Source organism: Sinocyclocheilus grahami, unplaced genomic scaffold (genome assembly GCF_001515645.1).
Source record: "Sinocyclocheilus grahami isolate Dianchi unplaced genomic scaffold, SAMN03320097.WGS_v1.1 scaffold138.1, whole genome shotgun sequence".
NCBI classification, from domain to species: domain Eukaryota; kingdom Metazoa; phylum Chordata; class Actinopteri; order Cypriniformes; family Cyprinidae; genus Sinocyclocheilus; species Sinocyclocheilus grahami.
In genome coordinates, this window is record NW_015505317.1 from 847,215 (window position 1) to 869,397 (window position 22,183).

At 36.1% G+C, this 22,183-nt stretch overlaps 1 protein-coding gene across 4 annotated transcripts in view; it reads right to left on the minus strand.

Annotated features, from left to right (window-relative positions):
• The window catches only part of LOC107591166 (cAMP-specific 3',5'-cyclic phosphodiesterase 4B-like), a 147,209-nt gene that overhangs the window by 85,437 nt on the left and 39,589 nt on the right, over window positions 1-22,183 (minus strand). For 2 of the 4 annotated variants that reach the window (XM_016280226.1, XM_016280225.1), the window contains exon 1: window positions 19,969-20,400. The exons of the other annotated variants lie outside the window; for them this stretch is intronic. In XM_016280226.1, coding sequence (XP_016135712.1) covers window positions 19,969-20,186 — 218 coding nt within the window. In that variant the 5' untranslated portion in view covers window positions 20,187-20,400. Of the gene's footprint in view, window positions 1-19,968; window positions 20,401-22,183 lie in introns of those variants that run through there. 4 annotated transcript variants of the gene reach the window in all.

A 22,183-nucleotide genomic window follows, 5' to 3' on the forward strand; every position in this document is an offset into this window, starting at 1 on the left:
TGTCTTGAGAAACTGACGCTGTGATCAGCAAAATTTCAGCTTGCACACCAGTTTAAAAATATTTTGGCTCATACTAATTGATCCCCCTGTGGGCAATGGCTTAGATATGCTCTGATAACATTAACTGTATTAAAATCAATGGCCGTTTATATAATATTACTTGTTCATATTATTTAAGATGAGCGCTTAATGTAATGAACACTGTCATCACACTCCATATATTTATGATATTAGCAAGGACAACGCTGGACGGTCATAGGCACTGATGTAATGAAAAAAATTCTGTCTGGATACTTAAATGAGAAAACAGCCACTTTTAAGAAAAAAAATTGTTTGAAAGAAATATTTTTTATCTACTTTAAAATATGAAATAATTAGGTACATTATTGGTAAACTGCTCATTATTTATAATCAAAATTGTTAGCCTATGTCTTACAAAGCATTTGGGATTTTTGTTTTATGAAAGACTTTTAGATTGTTACAAAATATTTATTTCAAATTAATGTTTTTCTTTTGGACTTTCTATTCATCAAAGAATCCTGAATAAATGTATCACTGTTTCCACAAATATTTTAAACAGTACAACTGTTTTTAACATTGTTTTTTTTTTGTGATCACCAAATCAGCATATTTCTAAAGGATCATGTGACATTGAAGACTGGAATAATGGCTGCTGAAAATTCATCTTTGCAATCAAAGGAATGCATTTCATATTGAAATATATTAAAAAAGAAAACATGTTTTTCTTGAGAAAACGTGTGTTAAAGGAACACTCCACTATTTTTGAAAATAGGCTCATTTTCCAACTCCCCTAGAGTTAAACAGTTGAGTTTTACCATTTTCTAATCCATTCAGCTGATCTCCGGGTCTGGCGGTAGCACTTTTAGCTGTAGCTTAGCATAGATCATTGAATCTGATTAGACCGTTAGCATCTCGATCAAAAATGACCAAAGAGTTTCTATATTTTTCCTATTTAAAACTTGACTCTTCTGTAGTTACATCGTGTACTAAGACCGACAGAAAATAAAAATTTGTGATTTTCTAGGCCGATATGGCTAGGAACTATACTCTCATTCCAGCGTAATAATCAAGGAACTTTGCTGCCGTACCATGGGTGCAGCAGGCACAATGATATTACGCATGATATTACGTACCCATGGTACGGCAGCAAAGTTCCTTGATACCGTCTAAATGCTAATTTACTCATTGAAACCATTAGCAGATTTATGCATTTTAAGCAGATTTATGCTCTTCTGGGAAAATGGACAGAAAATGATAGTGACCAAAAAATAATCCTGACTTCCTGTTTCAACAGGGAAAAAAAACTGTGAATGAAAACTGCACTTGTCAGTTCATTTCATGCTTTCCTACATATAGTAAAAAGAAAGAAAATCTTAATAACTTTGGGAATTGTCACCAAATTATGGTGTGCTTGATTATGGTTCACTATAAAACACATGAATACATCAATATCTCTTTCAATAAAGTCATCAGAGTTCCTATTTCAAAATATGTTGATTCCTTTGGTGTCAAAAAAAAAAAAAAAAAACCTTGAAAAAAAATGCTGTGGCCAAAAAACTTTTCTTGCTGAAATGTCACCAAGTCTGAATTCACAATATGACAGACTATCCAACCGAAAGACCTCACTTTTTATGATTCTAAAAATTGCCACTATTCACAGTGCTTAATTTGTAAATGAATAATTGCCGGATCCAAAACAGCAATTAAAAGGCGCTGCGACCGACACTGAAAATACAACTTACGATTTCCCGGAACATTCAATGACGTCACTAAACGCTGATGCCACAATTATAAGAGAGAGCATCGTTCACAAGTTTCTGCATTAACCTAACTAGGGCACACCATCAAACCCTGGGTCAAAAATGGGTTGCCAGGATGATTTTAGGAAAATGTATCTAAGATACATTAAAAATAACAAAATTTGTTTTCATAAAAATAAAATTCAATCATAGTATAGGTATAAATATGTGAAAAATATCTGACTTAAATAAGTAACAGTTTTAATTAAACGCGCATCCTTGCTTTATTTTACAAAATCACAAATGTTCTGTTGTTATTTTGAGTGTGCAAAAATAAAAGTAAACACTTTGTGCTTTCGAATGATATCTTACTCTTATCTGCATGACCAAAAATTATGTATTTTATGTTTCAGCTGTTCGATCGCGCCAGTGGCTTGCGCGCTCACACTCACACTCGCAACTCAAACTTGACATCGCAGTCTGTTCATTATCAAAATAAAATACAGTCAACCTAAAAAAGGTTACACTGGTCAATTTAAATATGTTGTGGTATAACTGGTCCACTTTGTATGCCAAGCACATTTTTGCTCATGTGAAGAGGATATTTCTGTCGATATACGAATGCACGTGAAGTACAAAGCCTCTACATTATAAAAAATTGTTTCATTCAAATACATTGCGAATATGGAAACATTAGGATTTGTGCCGAATGAGAGGTAAGTGAGCCCAATTAACGCCTGGTACTTTCAGTTTCTACTTTTCAGCTATGTTTATAGTGTTAAAATTTCACTTTATTTGGTATTATTTCTGGTATTATTACACTCTCTCCAAACATTCTGCTGCTCACAAAACAATAAGCAATAAGCACCAATCAATGAGAGCGAGTTTGAACTTAAGAAAGCTGACTGGTCACGGACCAATACATATCCTCCAAATACATAAACCTGCGCTAGCTCTCATATGCACGCACACACTGTCACGATCTAATGCCGGATCCTTAAAAACAATTACCGGAATGCAAAAATCCAAAATCTGACATTTTCCGGAACAGGATCCAGCAGGATTCGGTTCAAATTAAGCACAGCAGCTTCTTCTAAGGCAAAACCAAATGTTCTTTCAGCATTTTCCATCCATAAATGTTCAATCCCCCTAATAAATATCCCACATAGCAATTGTGGTTGTTTTCTTCTTTATAAAAGACCGTATTCATTAACGTCTCACATTAATCACATTATAATGCATGGCGCAACATGTAAAAAACTAAACTGACCTATCATGTTTTTTCACTATAAAAGTAAGCTTTCAAACAGGCCTTTTTATGACTTCATCATTAAACATTCTCTGGCAAGCAAGCAAAGGGCTTAAATACGCTGTAAATATTTTTATTAGACTTCGTATTACACCTGTTCTCAATGTTGCAGGCATATGTAATCTGTTGTTCACTGTTTAAAAATAAATGTGCATATGTAACCTTAAAAGAATAGTTAATTCAAAAATAAAAATTCTGTCATCAACTTACCCTCATCTCATTACAAATCTGTCTGACATTCTTTCTTCTGCGAATAAAAAAAAAAAGATATATATATATATATATATATTGAAGAGTTTTTGTCTCAGTGGGGTCCAGAAAAAAACAATAAATCTCACAGATTTTCCTCATTGATTTCAACATAATCATGAGTAAATGATTACAGTATTTAAATTTTTTGTGTGTGAAAAAAAAACCTTTGACAAGCTATTTCTAACTGATCTGACCCTGATTTTAATAGGCGTAACCCATTTATTCAAACTGATCTTTAATATTAAACCATTTTTGACAAAGACAGTTAATTTGTTTTAGACATTATTACCTAATCTTCAACCCAAATTAATAATAAACCTAACAATGTGACCTAATCCACCAGACATGTGCTGCCAATCTGAGCTAAGATTCCACCAAACAGCAGTCATGAGCAAGCGCTTCTCATCAACAAAACATGCATCCATCTGTGCTCAATCTAAATGTTTGATTTAGCCAGTGTTGTGGAAGACAGAAAAGAGGACAAAGCAAACCTTCTATTGCTATTGGTTCATTTGTATCTATTGTATTCCATGTGATGTAATAAATAGGAAACTTGTTTTTGATTTACATAAACTAAACGGAAACCAACAAGGGCCATTTCAGTGTGTATCTGAAATCTATTTTATCCGCTCTCTTTCTCTCACTATTCTTCAGTATCTGTGTTTCTCTCATTGTTCTCACTTTCTGCGCTCCCAGAGGAGCTTAACCATATTTAAGCTGAACTCTGGGTAATAGGTTAAAGTGAGACTTCATGACACAGCAGTCGCTGCTATCAACTGATTCTCAATTGCATTCATTTGAAACGTAACAGGCCCAATAAATCATCCAGCTAAAAGCTGCCTCCCAATACAGCTATCTCGCGAACACGGCAACACACACACACACACATTACACCTCAAAATTAGTGTGTCTATGTTTCAGTTGAACACCTGTAACTGCATATTGTTGTTGAAAAGTAAGTGAAGCACCTCATTTATCCTGATGATCCACCTACACACAAAGAGCATAATGAGACAAGTATGTACTCAACTCTACAAACTGTAGCAGGATGGCAGAAGCTTAAGTTTGTGGTGAATGAAGCCATCAACCTCCAATCTACCTGTCCAATACCATACTGAGGGTCTATATTTGTGTGTGTTGAACATCCCTGGAAAGAATAGGCAAGTAAAAAACATACTTTACAGCTCAGAGATACTATTTTACCTCAACTCTTAGGCATGAAGACTTTTATCTAAAAAGCTTATTTTTGTCTCTCGTATCGCCACTCAAAGTGTTTCTCTACATTTTTACATATTTATTCATTTTTCTACATATGTTATATAGTGTGTGCATATATCAGTACAGCAGGGGGAAAACATTTTAATTGCTTCTTTTTCTGTTTGTTTAAAGGGATAGTCCACCCAAAAATGAAAATTCTGTCATCATTTACTCGCCCTCATGACGTTCCAAACCTGTATGAGTTGCTTTCTTATGTTGAACACAAAAGAAGATATTTTGAAGATTGCTGGTAATCAAACAGTTGGTGGTAGCCATTGATTTCCATAGTATTTCTTTTTCCTACTATGGAAGTCAATGGCAACCACCAACATAAGAAAGCAACTCATACAGGTTTGGAACGACATGAGGGTGAGTAAATGATGACAGAATTTTCGTTTTTGGGTGAACTATCTCTTTAACAGTGATCCTATGAACTAACAGTGACAAGTGAACTATAGCTCTGTCTTTTAAAAAAATAAATAAATCTGTCAATACTGCTGCAACTAGCTGCAACACTCTTCATATTGCAGTTTATGTTGCTGTTGTAAATAGGGAAAGACATTTTAAGTGCTTCCACTTTTGGATGCCAAATATTTAGGCAAAATGTATATTTTAGTCAGAATTATTGCGATCTACCACAGAGCTCCTTCAGTAAAAGAAATTCATCAGAGATGTCAAGTGAAAGTAATATAGTTTTGTGACCATTAAAAGAAATTAAATTATCTCAATTCACCTGCCACTGAGCAAAAAAGGGGGTTTTCAGCTGAGACTTGGAGAAAAGTTTATGAAGAAACGAAGCAAAAAAAAAAAAAAGAAAGATCTCTCATATATTTGTACAAATTATTTTCATTAGTGTTACCTCTTACCATATGATTATCTCCCTCACTGTGGAGCAATGCTTATAGTAGAGCTATAATAAATGCTTATCGGAGAGAGAATGAGAGAGTTTCACACTGCTCTTGTCCTTATATTAACCTCTTTGAGGGATTCTCATATACACTCATTAAATCAGATGCTGGACACAGCCGATCAGCCGCTTGAGGAAGCATGTAAACACACTCCTGAAATGTGCTTCTCTTTCTCAACTCTATGACTCATACTCTAATATGCGTGTGTGTGTGTTTATTCTGATTTATGGCATATATTCAACATGAAAAGCTAGTCCACTGTGTAATCTAATTAGAGATGAAAACATGATGTTCTCTTCTTTCTAATATTACTTAATACTGTAGATAACGTTACTATTAATTTTGTAAACAATATGTTATTAATATTAAATTAAATGGAGGACAAAATTTATTCTATAATAATAATAAGGCTATACAGTATATGCTATATATGTTTCAAATATGGCTATTCCAAAGTTATACCCTACTGTTGCGTGTTTCTTCTAATGGAGACTTTTAAAAAACAAGATTTTTGGAAAGACTATTTAAAGTTTGTTTTGCAGATTTCATCCTTAAGTGCGTTATTTTTGTTTCCGTAAACTTAATATTTAAAAAGAAAAGTATACACTCTAGAATGGTTCATTATGATTGCCCTAATAAATACAGTATTATGATTGTCTAAATAAGCATTTTGTTTTTTGTTTTTTTTCACACATTCACACTGTAATTTAGTTCTTGGCAGCATCACAGTTACATATCACAATATCAAACTATTTATTGTGTATAGACAAATAAGCATATTAGAATGATTTCTAAAAGAAAAAAAAGATTCAAATTCTATTTTAAACTGTAATAATATAATATTAATAAAGTAAAGAAATTTAATATTAATATTTAATAACATTTACCACATAAAAATTTTACAATTGATTGTATTTTCAATCAAATAAATACTGTATATCCTGAGCATAAGAGACTTCTTCTATAGCTGCCTTTACATTTTTAAATGTTAAGGTGTGCTGAGTGCCATGAATGTCGTGAGTGTCACGCAGCATTTAAAGTATTAAAAAAAATTCTAATTTGCTCTCTTGCTTGTATATCCATCAAAGAATGCAAATTGCATTCCACTCAACATTTTTCTCAGAAATTAAAATACCCTTACCAAAACTTGCATTGTACACCAGTCAGGAGGACTGAAAACCTTTTTGGTATCACAGCATTCCACCAGAGAAATGTGAAACGATGACCTTTAAATGACGTGTGTGTTGCCATCCTGTGCATTCCAATGCTTCAGCTTCAGCAACTGAGTGTGGGACTTACATTGGTTTCCTCTTAGTTCCTAAGAATTAGGTCTTATATACTAAGAAAAAACAATCCAACCGCACTCATGAAAGCTTGCCTAGCAGAGGCGTGTAGACCTGTGCACAATAACGTTTTGTCTCCTTTTTTTGACGAAAATAAAAAGAGGTTTTTGGTAAAGTTTTTATCTTTTTGAATACATTTTAGTCTCGTCTTATTTCGTCAAAGAAATTGCATGTTGGTATAGTCTTAGTTATCATTTATTGACCTTATTCTCGTCTCGTCTTTGTCTCGTCTTAGTCATGGGCAGAGGTGTAAAGAGTACCTAAAAATCATACTTGAGTAAAAGTACAGATACCTTACAGTGAAAATTACTCCACTACACGTTACAAGTCACCAATTCCAAAACAACTTGAGTAAAAGTCTTAGAGTATCTGATTTTAACAGTACTTAAGTATTTTACTTATACTAAATATAGGCTCAAAGATGCACTAGTCAAAGAGACATGCCAGTGAAAAACTCTAACATTGTGGAGAAGCTGCAGAAAACAGGCAGAGGCAAGGATCTATGTGCTGGTATTTCACTGAAAAACTAGAACAAACAATAAGGCAAAAACCAAAGAACAGAATGACTGGCAAACAGACAACCATTACATTCAACAACTCACAAGGAACTAAAGAAAAACTAGGGCTACATATACACACAGGGGTAGGGGTGCTCCGATTGATCGGCCACCGATCACTATCGGCCGATAATTACGTTGGGATGATTGATCGGCGGTCTCTAAAAGGCCGATCTCAAAAAAAAAAGTTTTCAAGCTGATGACGCTGCCGTGAGAGGTTTGGCACGACATGCCGTTGCACCATCTCAGTCTCTGTCCAGCGCGGGTGAATTAATTATAATGCTGAAGGTGAGGTACTCACTAATTTCACGAACGGCGTGAGTGAATCACCGCACACGCTCTCTCTTTCTCTCTCAAAAATACGCAAATGGCTTCAAATCACCACATCGCGTCTGTCTATAAGCGAGCTGCACGCTGCACAGTTGACACAGGAATTGTCACTTGCACAATCGAGGCAGTGTCACATCATCACAAAAGTTTATAAATTGGATTTCTTTTTAATTCTTGCGAGTGTTTATCCATTCAGCGCTCTCCTGGAGACCGTGCGCTCATGCATCTAGAAATAAATGCAAAAGTAAAAAGCATTGAATAATGTGTTGCTTATATTTATGGAGTTTAAACATGCCTGTGAAAAATTGTATTACTGTACTGTGTAAAAAAAAATCACAATGTTGAAAAAGCATTTTCGGTGACAATGTTTGGATTTGAAATCAAACTAATGGATAAATGTTGTGTTTGTGGTAAACAGCCACGGATCAGTAGTGGACTCCTGTGTGAAAGCTGCTTCTCCTCTCACAAGAGACACCTAAGAGGGGTGACAAAACAAACAAAAAACAATATGTTTCAAAAAGGTCTCTTCAGTATAATGGATAAATAAAATAAAGTTAAGTCAAATTAAAAAGCCGAAGCCTTCTTGCACTGGCTGTGTTGGTTTCGGCCTCATTGTTGCAGTCATGTCCTCATCTCATATAAAAAAACACCTGTGATTCACAAATACTTGCTAAGGAACTCGCATTCACATAAAGTAGCCCTGTTGACAAGTTTGGGTGAGTAAGGGCAAAACCCACAAGATGCAGTACTTTCAGTGACCTATAATAGGCAGTATCACGTCTTTTGTAGCAGAAATAAACTGCTGCAGAAAAAGCTAGGTCCATGCAAAATGTAATGTGTTGCTGCAACACTCATTCAAAAATGCAGTGAAGTAAAGAGTAAAAGTTGCTAATATCTTTGATACTCAGTACAACTACAAAGTACCCGAAAAGATACTCAAGTACAGTAACTAGTTACATTTACTCCAATACTTTACACCTCTGGTCATGGGAAAAAAGCTTGTCGACAAGCATTTTTCGTCATAGTCTTCGTTAACTAAATTAACACTATTCCGTACATAAAAAAGGTGGAAGACATGGAAATAGTTTGTCATTTTTTACCCTATTGTTTGTTATATTTATTTGCTCAATGTCTTCTGGGGTTTTGGTTATTTTACTGTTGTAGATAGCCCACAGTATAACAAAAATATTATATATCTATTCATTGTGTTTGAGCCAAGGTTAATTTCGTAAATGAAAACTAAAACTAAGACGAAAACGATTGATGAAAAAACAATTTCGTAAATTGAAATAAAATAAAAACGTCAAAATATTTGAAAAACTAAAACGACAGTTATTGAAAAACTAACTGAAATAAAAGAATAATTAACAAAAATAAATCATCGTTTTCGTAATCATTATGTTCTCACACCTTGGCGGAAAAATGTATGAGCTGTGTGACAGTTTAGGGAAATACCTGTAAATGGCGCATCACGCACTTGGGGTTATCCCTCGGAGAGACGCAAAGCAGTTTAAAGCAAAGTCCTGCATGGGTCCTGTTTGGTAAACGTGCACCAGCAGTACTTAACAGAACACCCGACTCGTTATCTGACAGTAGAACTCATTTATTTCTGTACCAGACCAGAACCATTTGACATAAAGACCGCGAATCGCGACCCGAACCGAACGCACATTAATCTACAACATCAGGTAGGCAAAATTATGTATTTTCTCATGTAACACAAGCAATCAAACCAACATTGGGCAAGTTGGTGCTTTGATGAGAAACAGACACACAGAGCAACATAATTAATAGAAAAAAAGATGGGAATGAGCCTTTCTGTAAACAATACAAAACTTGGCCTAGCATCTTGTGATCACTCTGCCAGGCTTTCGGACAAATGTGTATAGGCTAAATCACATCATACACACGCTTATAATTCTTCATAAATAAAGAAAAGAACATATTCAAATATGAGCCTTTATTGTTAAATACGATTGCCATTATTATTGAATTTCATTATTCCCAGTTTTGATTGATGCACGGCTGTTCACGGAAAAGTGAGCAAGACACGACAGTTACAATATCATGATTATGGTTAAATAAGATAAAAGACATATAACCAAATTAGGCTACAATTATTTTCATATTCAGTATCTCAACACACCATTAGATATGACATTAAGCGCAACTTGTGTAGATTTATATAGTAAAAAGGCTTGACTGCTTCCTTTGGTGTATATTTGTATACTTTTGCATCTAATCAATCTCAGCATGCGTTAATTTTGTGTCTCTAAACGTTTGCCTCACTAAAGTTAAATTATGCCTACGTCTTTCTTTGGCCTTTGCTCTGGAAGTGATCTGTTGATTCGGCTAAACTATAATTAAAACTGAAACTAAAACTGAAACTAAACTACCGGTATATAAAAACTCAATAAAAATGTGTTCACAAAATAAAAACTAAACTAAAACTAACAAAAATATTAATGAAACTAATAAAAACTCAAATGAATTTTATAGCAAATTTGAAAACAATATTAAAATAAAACGAATTTAAAAATTCTAAACTATAATAACCTTGGTTTGGGCCCCCCTGGACGAGCGAACATTGGTCCGTGCCTAGAATGCCTATGCGTAAATCCGGCCCTGATTACATGATTTCTGAAGGATCATGTGACACTTAAGACTGGAGTGTTCACTTTTGCTCTTAACAAGTATATGATGTGGTTTATTGCACAAATCTAGACTTTTAGTTTCACAAACGCAGAAACACACTCCCACGAGAGTGTCAGACAGCTCCATATATATGCTGTGGTGGGCACAGGGAATAAAAGCAAGCTAAAAAACAAAACTAAATTCAGCTCCCTGCTCTAATTATAGTTGTGATTTGGGAGTACTGTGTGTAGGAGAGTGGTCACCTGTGGTGTGTGCATATGTTCAATAGGTACTCCATAATGAATAGGCTGTTAATGAGCACTAAGAGTTTCTTGAAGGAGTGGGTGGACTTTCTTAAGAAGCTAAAATGGATCTTGCAGGCACTAACAAGGCACTGGAAAACTTAAAAAACTTAAAAGAGAACATATATTCAATAAAAGGATACATGCTCATATTTAGAGACAGCTTTTGAATCAAAGACCAGATAAAGCCCCTAATAAATCTCTTGGCATTCACATTGGCAATCTGGAGAGGATGACAAACTGATCTGGCGTTACAGCTGACATCCAATGACTCAAAGTCCACCTGTCATTCTGGAAATGCAAGGACACATAAAATGCAACATACAGTCTCTTTACGGGTCCTATTTTCATTAGAAAACCAAGGAGGTCTATGACAGACTACTGTTTAAAAGTTAAGGTCGGTAAAATGTTTTTAAAAAGTCTGTGCTCACCAAGGCTGTATTCATTGGATAAAAAATGCAGCAATATTGTGAAATATTATTACAATATAAAATAACTATTTGAATATATTTTAAAATATAATTTATTCTTGTGATTGCAAAGCTGAATTTTCAGCAGCCATTACTCCATTCTTCAGTGTTACATGATCGTTCAGAAATAATTGAATATGCCTATTTTATAACACGTCTTACAATTAAATGTTGAAAAATTGTGAAATGTCAAAAACTGTAGATTATTATTTTATTTTTTTCATGATTCTTTAATTATTAGAAAGCAAAAAAATTATTTTAAAAATGTTTTTTGTAATATGTGACCCTGGACCACAAAATCAAGTCATGAGGGTCCATTTTTCGAAATTGAGATTTATACATTAAAGTTGCCCAAATGAAGTTCTTAGCAATGCATATTACTAATTAATAATAAGTTTTAATATATTTACAGTAGGAAATTTACAAAATATCTTCATGGAATATGATCTTTACTTAATATCCTAATGATTTTTGGCATGAAAGAAAAATCAATCATTTTTACCCATACAATGTATTTTTGGCTATAGCTACAAATATACCCCAGCGACTTAAGAATGTTTTTTTGGTCCAGGGTCACACATTGTAAGTCTTTACTGTAGCGTCTCGACCAATCTGACACACTAATTTTAATTTGATTTAACAAATCAATTATTCCTTAGATTAACAAATCGTCACAGTCCCCTCACTCAATAAACTGGATGCCAGGATTTCTGCTGAACACCAGGCCCTCTGGTCACCATGACAACTAATCATGATATCACTGGTTTTATGACCCCCCAGGAATGTGAGTGGGATAACCCACTCATTGAATTGAACAAAAAACAGATAAAGACAAATAAGTAGCCATTGATAATATCTCAACAATATGTAGTAGTATAGTATATAGTATCCAAATCAAAATGTAATAAAATTAATTTACGTGTGATTTATGCGTAAATTATGTGCAATGTCTTAGCCACTAGGAATTGTTACATAGGGCTATACAGGCATCTAGTGGCAACACAATGATATTACAGATACTAAATTGTGGAAAAGGTTTATCTTAACAGTCAATTTACAAATAATGCATTCAGATTTGTGGAACTCAATGCACTGAATCTCCACAAATTAGTGTCGTTATTACTATCAAATTAGTAGTGTGGGGGGGGGGGTTCGCCTAGAAACGGCCCTGTGCGTATGTGTGTGTTTTCAAAGCAGTACAGTACTGTGACGAGAGGGGCGGGGCCGAGAGCCGTGGGAACGGAGCGAGGCCGGTGGAGTAATTGTGAATGCGCGACACCTGCGCCACTCACCGGTCTCGAGTCTCACAGAGGAGCTCCGGAAGGATACAAAGGAGGAGTGACGACAGGGAAAGACGAGAGAGGACCAGGCCTGGATTTTATTTTGTGTTTTGGTTTTGTTTGTGCGCGACAGTCATCCGCGAGGGGCTGTCGCGCTGTTTTGAGTTTATTTTATTATTAAAGTTTGTTTAAATGTTCGCCGGTTCCCGCCTCCTTCTTCCCGAACTACAAACGTTTGTTACAAGTACATTACATTGTTTGTTACAGTTCTGTCAATACATGACTTTACATATCTTTATCTTGTTACTATGAGTCATGACTCACAGCAACTGTGATTGCATCAGACACACACTTTTCACAACTTTAATTAAATGTACTGAAAGCCTAACAAAGGAACTGTGTGTGTGTGTGTGTGTGTGTGTGTGTGTGTTTGCATCAGCATTATTGATGCCAATACAGAATGTGAGGACAGAAATCACTAATTCAATCTAAAGTGTGTGCAACACTGGATCAGCTCTGTGGTAAAGCTGTTGGTAAACGTGTTTATCAACAAATGATCTTGAGCTCTTAACCCAAAATTTGCAGCGTCAATGGTATGAGAAGAGAAGATGCTGAAACCATTTCACTTGTGCTCTTAATTGTACTTAGCCCATGCTCCTGGTAAACTGTCGATTCGGTTCTAAAAGCAATTGGCATTTGACCTTGTATGTGTCTAATGAGAGTGTTGCTGTGTGTTAGTTCTGTTTATCCTGTTACTCAGCACCTTGTTAAAAGACCACACCACCCTCCCCCCTTTTTGTGCTAAAAGCAAGTCAATGATATGCCTATCGACCATGCTGCTTTCCTAACTGTTGCTTCTCTACATGTCCATGCCCCCATCACATGTCTTCATATATTGTATAAAGTATTAAACTCACAATTTTTAAAGATGGAATCATATTAGATTGTATTTCTTCATCAGAATACCACAATATGGGTAAATTAAATTTCGCCCTTATCACCATGTCAGGTGCTATACACTATTTTTTAAAAACACTACAATATGAAAAACAGGATATGGTGTCACACTCTAGATCTATGTTTTTAATAAATAATAAATCATAAATGACAAGTAATAAATACATGAGAACATTTGTAAACTGTATATTTATCTTGTTACTATGACTCACAGCAACTGTGATTGCATCAGACACACTTTTTCACAACTTTAATTAAATGTACTGAAAGCCTAACAAAGGAACTGTCTGTGTGCGTGTGTGTGTGTGTGTGTGTGTGTGTGTTTGCATCAGCATTATTGATGCCAATACAGAATGTGAGGACAGAAATCACTAATTCAATCTAAAGTGTGTGCAACATTGGATCAGCTCTGTGGTAAAGCTGTTGGTAAACATGTTTATCAACAAATGATCTTGAGCTCTTAACCCAAAATTTGCAGCGTCAATGGTATGAGAAGAGGAGATGCTGAAACCATTTCACTTGTGCTCTTAATTGTACTTAGCCCATGCTCCTGGTAAACTGTCGATTCGGTTCTAAAAGCAATTGGCATTTGACCTTGTATGTGTCTAATGAGAGTGTTGCTGTGTGTTAGTTCTGTTTATCCTGTTACTCAGCACCTTGTTAAAAGACCACACCACCCTCCCCCCTTTTTGGGCTAAAAGCAAGTCATTGATATGCCTATCGACCATGCTGCTTTCCTAACTGTTGTTTCTCTACATGTCCATGTCCCCATCAAATGTCTTCATATATTGTATAAAGTATTAAATTCACAATTTTTAAAGATGGAATCATATTAGCTAGTATTTCTTCATCAGAATATCACAATATGGGTAAATTCAATTTTGCCCTTATCCCCATGTCAGGTGCTATGCACTTTTTTAAAAACACTAGTTTTTAAAAACACTACAATATGAAAAACAGGATATGGTGTCACACTCTAGATCTATGTTTTTAATAAATAATAAATCATAAATAACAAGTAATAAATTAATGAAAAATGTGATTTGCATGCAAACTAGACTGGCAGTTAGACTTCTGTAATATTCCCTTAACTAACAAATACCAGTTGTTAAATGACATCTCTTCCAGGAAGTGACATCATTGGTGGAAAGTCAACAGCAAATCGATCAAGTAATATTAGTGAGGAATTCAAGTTATGTGATGTTTTGTGGTATTAGTTGTTCCTCTTCAGGAACTCGAGCTGCGTCGAGAATGCTAGGGGAACTGTGTGTGCACTTCAGTGCACGCACAAATCTCTCTTCTCCCACTGTTCTGAATATCAACTATTCCAGTACAGCGGCCTAATGAATCCAGAAGGCAAAGCAGCATAAACACTGACACTCTGCACAACACAGAGTAAACAAGCACTTTCATAATGACTGGGGACAGGAAGACTAGTTTACAACACAAAATACAAGACACGCCAACATAATTAGCACAACTGGCCCATTTAAAATGCAAGTCACTGATGTGACCAAATAAAGTATCTTATAAGTGCAACGTTAGGTTTAAATTCAGATTTTCTCATGCAAACACTGAGCCAAGTTTAAAGTGATGCAGAAACCTTTGCTTAAAATGGCATATGAATAAAACCCTTTCATACTCGGTTTTGCACCAAAGCCACAGTAACGGAACTGAGTAACAGAAAGGAGTTGTTTGCTTAACTTTTAATAGAGCGTACCAAACTTTTTTTTAGGATGCTTCAGATGTTTATGTATGCTAATGCAATATAATGTCTCCCACAGAGAGAGGGAACAGATCCAAATATTAGGCCCTGGGGAGGCAGAATGAAATAATATCTCATTAGATAAAAAGCAAGCAGATTATATGAAAAAAGGGAAGGATGTTGATTTTTCTCATTTTAGACACAGCCGAGGGAATGCTATCGTAATATATTTAGTAACATCTGCCTTGCAGTCCTCCATTTTGAAATGTGCGTTTGATAACCTTCAGATTCTAATTCAAAACCTGAAGAAGATTGTCTAACCCTCTCTAAATTCAAAATGTTTTTTCACCGTGTCATGATCCAGCAACAACTAGTTTGTCTGTTCACAATGATGTGAATCACGTGATTCAATCAGCAGAGCTGAATTAAAGAACTGGCTCTCTTTAAGTTCATGAATTAGAATTTTAATTAAATTGGCTACATGCCACAAGAAGTTGAATTGGAATTTAAATTGAAATGACAGAAAGTGGAATTTGCAATGAATCGCATTTCAAAGAAATTTAACTGTCTAAGCCAAGGCATTCTGGGAAATTAAGTGTTCATTCGCATTGGTCCATAAAACTGTCTTTCTATAACACCTATAAAACCTTAAAGGCACAATTTGTACGATTTTTTTTTATTAAAATATCCAAAAACCGATAGAACAGTGTTATATATTTTGCTGGCTTGTGTACTTACATTATCCCAAATGTTTCGAAGAATGTTTAAATCCAGAGAAATAAGCAATTTTAACTAGTGACACGGAGCGTGTCTATAGTGTCATTGTGTAGCCTGCCAATGACGTCATAACCCCTCGATTTCCGAAAACATGGAAACACCAAAGACACTTTAATATGTTGTGCTTTTTATTAGACCAGTGACGACCGCACAGAGTAGCATTATAACAGAACTTTCTAATGTATCTAGTATGATAAAACAGCGCTGATTTTTTCCCCCACATACGCACGACCGGAAGGAGCAGAAAAGGTCGACTGTGGCATAATAAAAGCTCCGCTGCTTTCGAGCCGTGTGTCACGCTCGTTCAGCGGCCTCGTTTCACTTTGACGGCTTTCAGCCTCACCCTGCTTCATTCTACTATGTTAATAAATCATTAGCTCATCTATGAACATGATTTCTGCCCGAGTCCCGCCGGATTGCATCGGCTGTGGGGATGAAGACCACAACTCCCATGATTCCACACTCAGTCACGGCCTCATCAAATTACGCCTTTGTCTATTTGTTTATTTTGAATACGTGCCCTCTAGCTGCGAAAATTACATATTGTGCCTTTAAAATTTCAGATTTTTAAACCTCTTCTTCTTCTTCGTCTTTTTTAAATATATATTAATACTTTTATTCAGCAAGGACGCATCAAACTGATCAGAAGTGAGAGTAAAGAGATTTATAATGTTGCAAAAAAATATATTTAAAAATAAATGCTGTTCTTTTACAATACATTTTTCAATACAGAATGTGAGGACAGAAATCACTAATTCAATCTAAAGTGTGTGCAACAGTGATCAGCTCTGTGGTAAAGCTGTTGGTACATGTGTTTATCAACAAATGATCTTGAGCTCTTAACCCAAAATTTGCAGCGTCAATGGTATGAGAAGAGGAGATGCTGAAACCATTTCACTTGTGCTCTTAATTGTACTTAGCCCATGCTCCTGGTAAACTGTCGATTCGGTTCTAAAAGCAATTGGCATTTGACCTTGTATGTGTCTAATGAGAGTGTTGCTGTGTGTTAGTTCTGTTTATCCTGTTACTCAGCACCTTGTTAAAAGACCACACCACCCTCCCCCCTTTTTGTGCTAAAAGCAAGTCATTGATATGCCTATCGACCATGTTGCTTTCCTAACTTCATCAGAATATCACAATATGGGTAAATTAAATTTTGCCCATATCACCATGTCAGGTGCTATGCGCTTTTTAAAAAACACTATTTTTTAAAAACACTACAATATGAAAAACAGGATATGGTGGAAGGATGCATCAAACTGATCAGAAGTGAGAGTAAAGAGATTTATAATGTTGCAAAAAATATATTTAAAAATAAATGCTGTTCTTTTACACATTTATCAAAAAAGTAACAGGTCTGCACAAAATTTTGTGATGATAATAAGAAATGTTTCTTGAGCACCAAATCAGCATTTTAGAATGATTTCTGAAGGATCATGCAACACTGAAGACTGGAGTAATGGCTGAAGTTTGGGACAATGTGATTTCAGTGTGGCTGGGGCTACTCAGCGGATAAAAAATAAAAATCGATCAAGAAAAAACAATCAACAAAATGTCATGTCAATTGTCACAGCTGATTAGGACAGAAACTCAGGTTTACATAAAAAATCTTGTGCTCATTGCTTGTCATGCCTAATTAGGATATGGTATTATAATTACTTTAACATAAAAAAAATACATCAAAGAAATGTGGCAGAGACATGGCACAGTGATTATGGCACATACTAAAGACATTGAGTGGTGCTCATGTGAAAACTGCAATTTGAGTCTGACCTGCAACATGTCCCAACCCCATTGCCCCTCTCTCCCCCAATAATTTCCTGCTACTCTCAAATATAACTATATTTGATAGAGACTAATGTGAACAAAAACACATTTAAACACACTTAAGCTTAATCAGAGATTATCCTTCCATTTTCTCCTTAAGGGATGAGACTCTCTTCAGCGACTTTCCACACCACTGCACTTGTCTTTTCTCCACCTCCATGTTCATGCACCACCTCACTCCCTCAAGACAGCTCTGCCCCCTCTCTCCATTCCCGGTGTGTGTTACCTAACATGGCAAGGACCAAACACAAACAGAACTATGACACGAGCCTCCACTCACGGTAATTCAGATGCTTTGTTGCACAAGATGTGAAACCACCGGTTACACAATGCACATTAGCGATAAGATGTTTGATGAGTTGCAAAAGTTTACATCCGATCATCTGAGGACGTTCAGGTTGCATTTAGACGTAACATTTATGTCAAGAAAACCACTTCTCTATACACTGTTATTTAGTCTATACACTCTATATCTCTTAGATTAAGACAGGTTGAAAGGATGAGAACCATAACTTAAGGCTACAGTATTCCTTTATAGACCTGCTATGACATTTCAAATCACTCTGATTGCATTTGTGGTTCAATTTATGAATGGTTGAGATTGAAAGTGTGCGCTTACACTGACATTGTGCGCAGCAGGTGCTAAAAGTCTCAACCACTATAATCATACAAATCACTGCAGTTATTGCAGTCTGCACCATTAAACTCCCTTCATTAAATGCTCTTCTGTCTGTGTCTAATGGTTGTCTGGATGAGTAATGCATAGGTGCAGGTGGCTGTGTATGTTTCACGGTGTAATCCAGTCACAGTGTGTATTGTACCCGACACATTAAACCTTAAACATACTCTGCCTAGCTAACTAAGCAGAAGAAGGGACACCTTTTAGACAGAATGGATTTGAAATAGTCCTCCCATAGAGGTACGTGTGTGGGGAACATCCAAGACTCAGTTCCAAGAATAACATGTCTTACTGGTTTAAATTCTGGGCACTAAACCAAGCTCAAAGCTTGATCCAGTTCACCTACATCACAAGTTTAATGTATATCTTGCAAACGAAACCAATTACCTTGCATTCTAGAACATAAATCTGAAATATTCTTGCACACAGTCACCACTTTTCAGTGGATCCAATAAGGACTCTCATAAAAAGTGGCTCACTGTACCATTGTAGTAAAAACATAACCGTAGCAAGAGTCTAGACAGGATGACAAATGTTCTATTTACTAAAGGATAAAAACCTTCCGTGTCACATCATATCCTGCCCACATCCTCCTAGCACTGATCCAATCTCTCCAATAGACAGGAAGCCTCTCACGACACAAAGCTTTCATTTTGTTACAGTAAGTGATAAGAGTGGATATGACTCTTGCTATGTTATTATTATGAGTGATGCAAAACCTTCTTTTAAAGCTGATGCTTTGAACGGCCACACATTTACGAGAAATGACAAGAATAGCAACTCATTTTCTAAATGAATGTTTTAAATAATTAATATGGAGGAGAGTTTATTTTGCATCAACATCAACTACTTAACATCCACTGCAGTTCAATGCCAAAATACATTACATTTTAAAAAGTAGAATATATTTTAATAAATATTATATTTCGTCTTGAACTAGATATTAAGATATTGATATACAAATATAGATAGATAAACACATATATCCATGTAGTTTAACACAAAATCAGAAACAAATTAACATTATACACATACAGTATATACACATTATATGTATTTCATTGGACTATATATTAAGAAATCAATGCAAAATGATTTAAATATATAATAAATATTATGTATATACACAGCATTTTTTCAAATACTTTTGGTTTGACTAGGTTATGTTTGTTTAGGCTATTATGTTGACATTGCCAACAGCCTATAAAATTCATGTCTGCCATTTTAACATAAAATGCCTCAAAATCTATATAGCAGTTTGCAGAGAAAGGGTTAACAGTCTTAACTCGTTCCTGAAAGGAGATTGCAAAGGTTGCAAGAGAGCATCACAATATGTCATGTCACATTGACAGAACTAACCTGTTGTTTCCTCTTCTCTGGCAGTCGACACATCACTCGTCATTAGTTTCTTTTCTCATTAAGATCTAATTTTGGTCATAGCACTATAATAATCACACCTGCAGTGCCATCATTCCTCACTGACCCATAATAACATTTACCCAAACTAATTCAGTGTCATTCATGAAAAAAAACCCAAACAATGTACTACTGAAACCCTCGCCATTCACCCTTCCTCCTGCGATCCGCCACTCTTTACCCGTCATACTCCAGACATGCTTACCAGGTGTGTGCGACGGTGAATCGGCGCCTGTGGCGGCCACCCTTGTTAACCATGAGCTTGCGGAAGAGGCGCGGGGAGCTGCGGGGAGATATTTTTGGGGAGGTGATGCGCTTGTTGCCGGCACCCAGTCTTGGAGGCTCCAGCTCCAAATGCATGTGCTCCTTAAAGGTACGAATGCAGGGGTCCAATTCCGGAGCACTCAGCTCATTGGATGACATGGTGATGCTGCGGTTTGAAACAGTCCTATTTCGCTCTTTCTGAGTCACACTACCAACTATTCCCTCCGTTTCTCTCAGTCAACTAGAGGTTATGCCATGCAGGCTGATGTTTTGTGTGTCAGACAGGAATAAATGTGTGCGCTTGAGCTGCTCTATTCTCTCGCTTCCTCTGTCAGCTTAGGCTTTCGGCAATGCAGTAGAATAATCCTGCCTCGTTCAGTTCCACTGACACACTGAGAGCAGTCCCCGTCAGTGTGGTCACACCTCCTTCCTGTGAGAACAAGAAAAAAAGAAAAAAACACTCTCTCTCTCTCTTTTTCTATAACCAAACCGCTCTCTGTCTTTCTCTTTTTAGGCAAAATTAGAGAAAAAAGACTGTCTTTCTCTCTTATACAGACATAAATGATTTGGATGTCCACTGTTTTTTCTTTTATTTAGATGTCTGTCTTCCACTCAGTCCTCCTGCTCCGTTTTTGCAGCTCCTCAGACTCGCACTTACTTCACTCAGCTCCAGGAAACTCCAGCTTAAATTATTCAACAGTGGGCAAGAGCAGGTCTTCTCTCCCATCAGTGGCTCCTCTCTTCAGGAACTACCAGGCAGAGTTTCTCTTGATGCAGGGAGGAAACCCGGAGGAAGGAAATCGACTGAGCGCACCTAATACTGCTACCCCAGGTGCTGTTTGCTTTGAAAATAAATGGAATAGCTTTGAGATCCTTGGATTTAAAAAAAAAGCCCTAAGAAAATGTGCATAGTGATTGTAAAAGCTCCGCCCCTCCCTGCAACTGATTGGCTGAGCTGTGCTTAGTTTGATGGGTGTCTCTGGCTGAATTCTGATGAGGGCTTCTGCCCTTTCACAGCTCAGTGGCGTTCAAGACACTGATAAAAGAAAAAATCCAAAAGCAATTTAAGCCAAGGATTAGCAGCTTCTGTGGGAAATAAATATAGCTCTGATGTAAATGAAGGTTTAGATACTAAAGTGGCTGGTTTGAAGAGAAAGTAATGGGAGTGAATTGGAAAGAGAAAATGATTTAAATGGAACATTCAGATAGAAAGAAAACAAAAGCAATTTAAATCAGAGAGGAAGAATACAGAAAACATAATATGTGAATTCCTTCAATGTATCTTTAACTGAACATGCTTAACTTCATCAACCACCCATGAAAGTCAATACACAAGCTCCTTTAAACAACATTTCATGTTACCTGTGTTCAGTCAAAAGGCAATAAACACCTAGACACATATACACCAATAAACACCTAATGAAACAAATCGCATAACCGTGATGTAATTTCTGGAGATGAATTGTTGAATACCCTTCAAAGTGCATTTGAACGTGAAACACCCTGTGTGACAGCACCACAGCAGGATTATCTCCGGCTCTCATAGAGACATGCTGAAGAATAGAAGTATGTTAGCCAGCTATCAACCTGCCAGTCAACACCCGCTGGCAGCCAGGACTTCACCATGGAGACGAAGGAGAGGAGGAAGTAATGAGAACAGGAAAAAATGATGAATGAGAGGATAAACAAAAAAGTTGGAACAGATGGTAAAATCTTCTATTTTATAAGCTGTTTTGACGGATATTTCAACACAGAGCACCTATGATATATAACTTAAATTCCCTTTGTTTAGCAAGTAAAGATCTGGGTTTAAAGTGAATTGAGATTCTGATATTCTACTGCATTCACGTTAAACAGGGACATCATAAAAATTCACTTGTCACCTGAGACACTATGATTGAGGTTGTGTATATCGAATGAGATTGTGTATATCGAAAAGTGGAAGGGCCCAATAACTGATCCTTGAGGCACCTCAGTGGCTAGCTGATTAATCTTAAACATCCTCCTCTTCAGGAAGCCTTAGGGCCTGGGTACACTTCATTTTCTGTGTTCTGCTCCATCTAGCGCACAGTTCAGCATATATAAAATAAAGTAATAAAACAAAATAAAATAAAACAATATATAGTATCAGCCATATACGACATGGAGCATGAGTG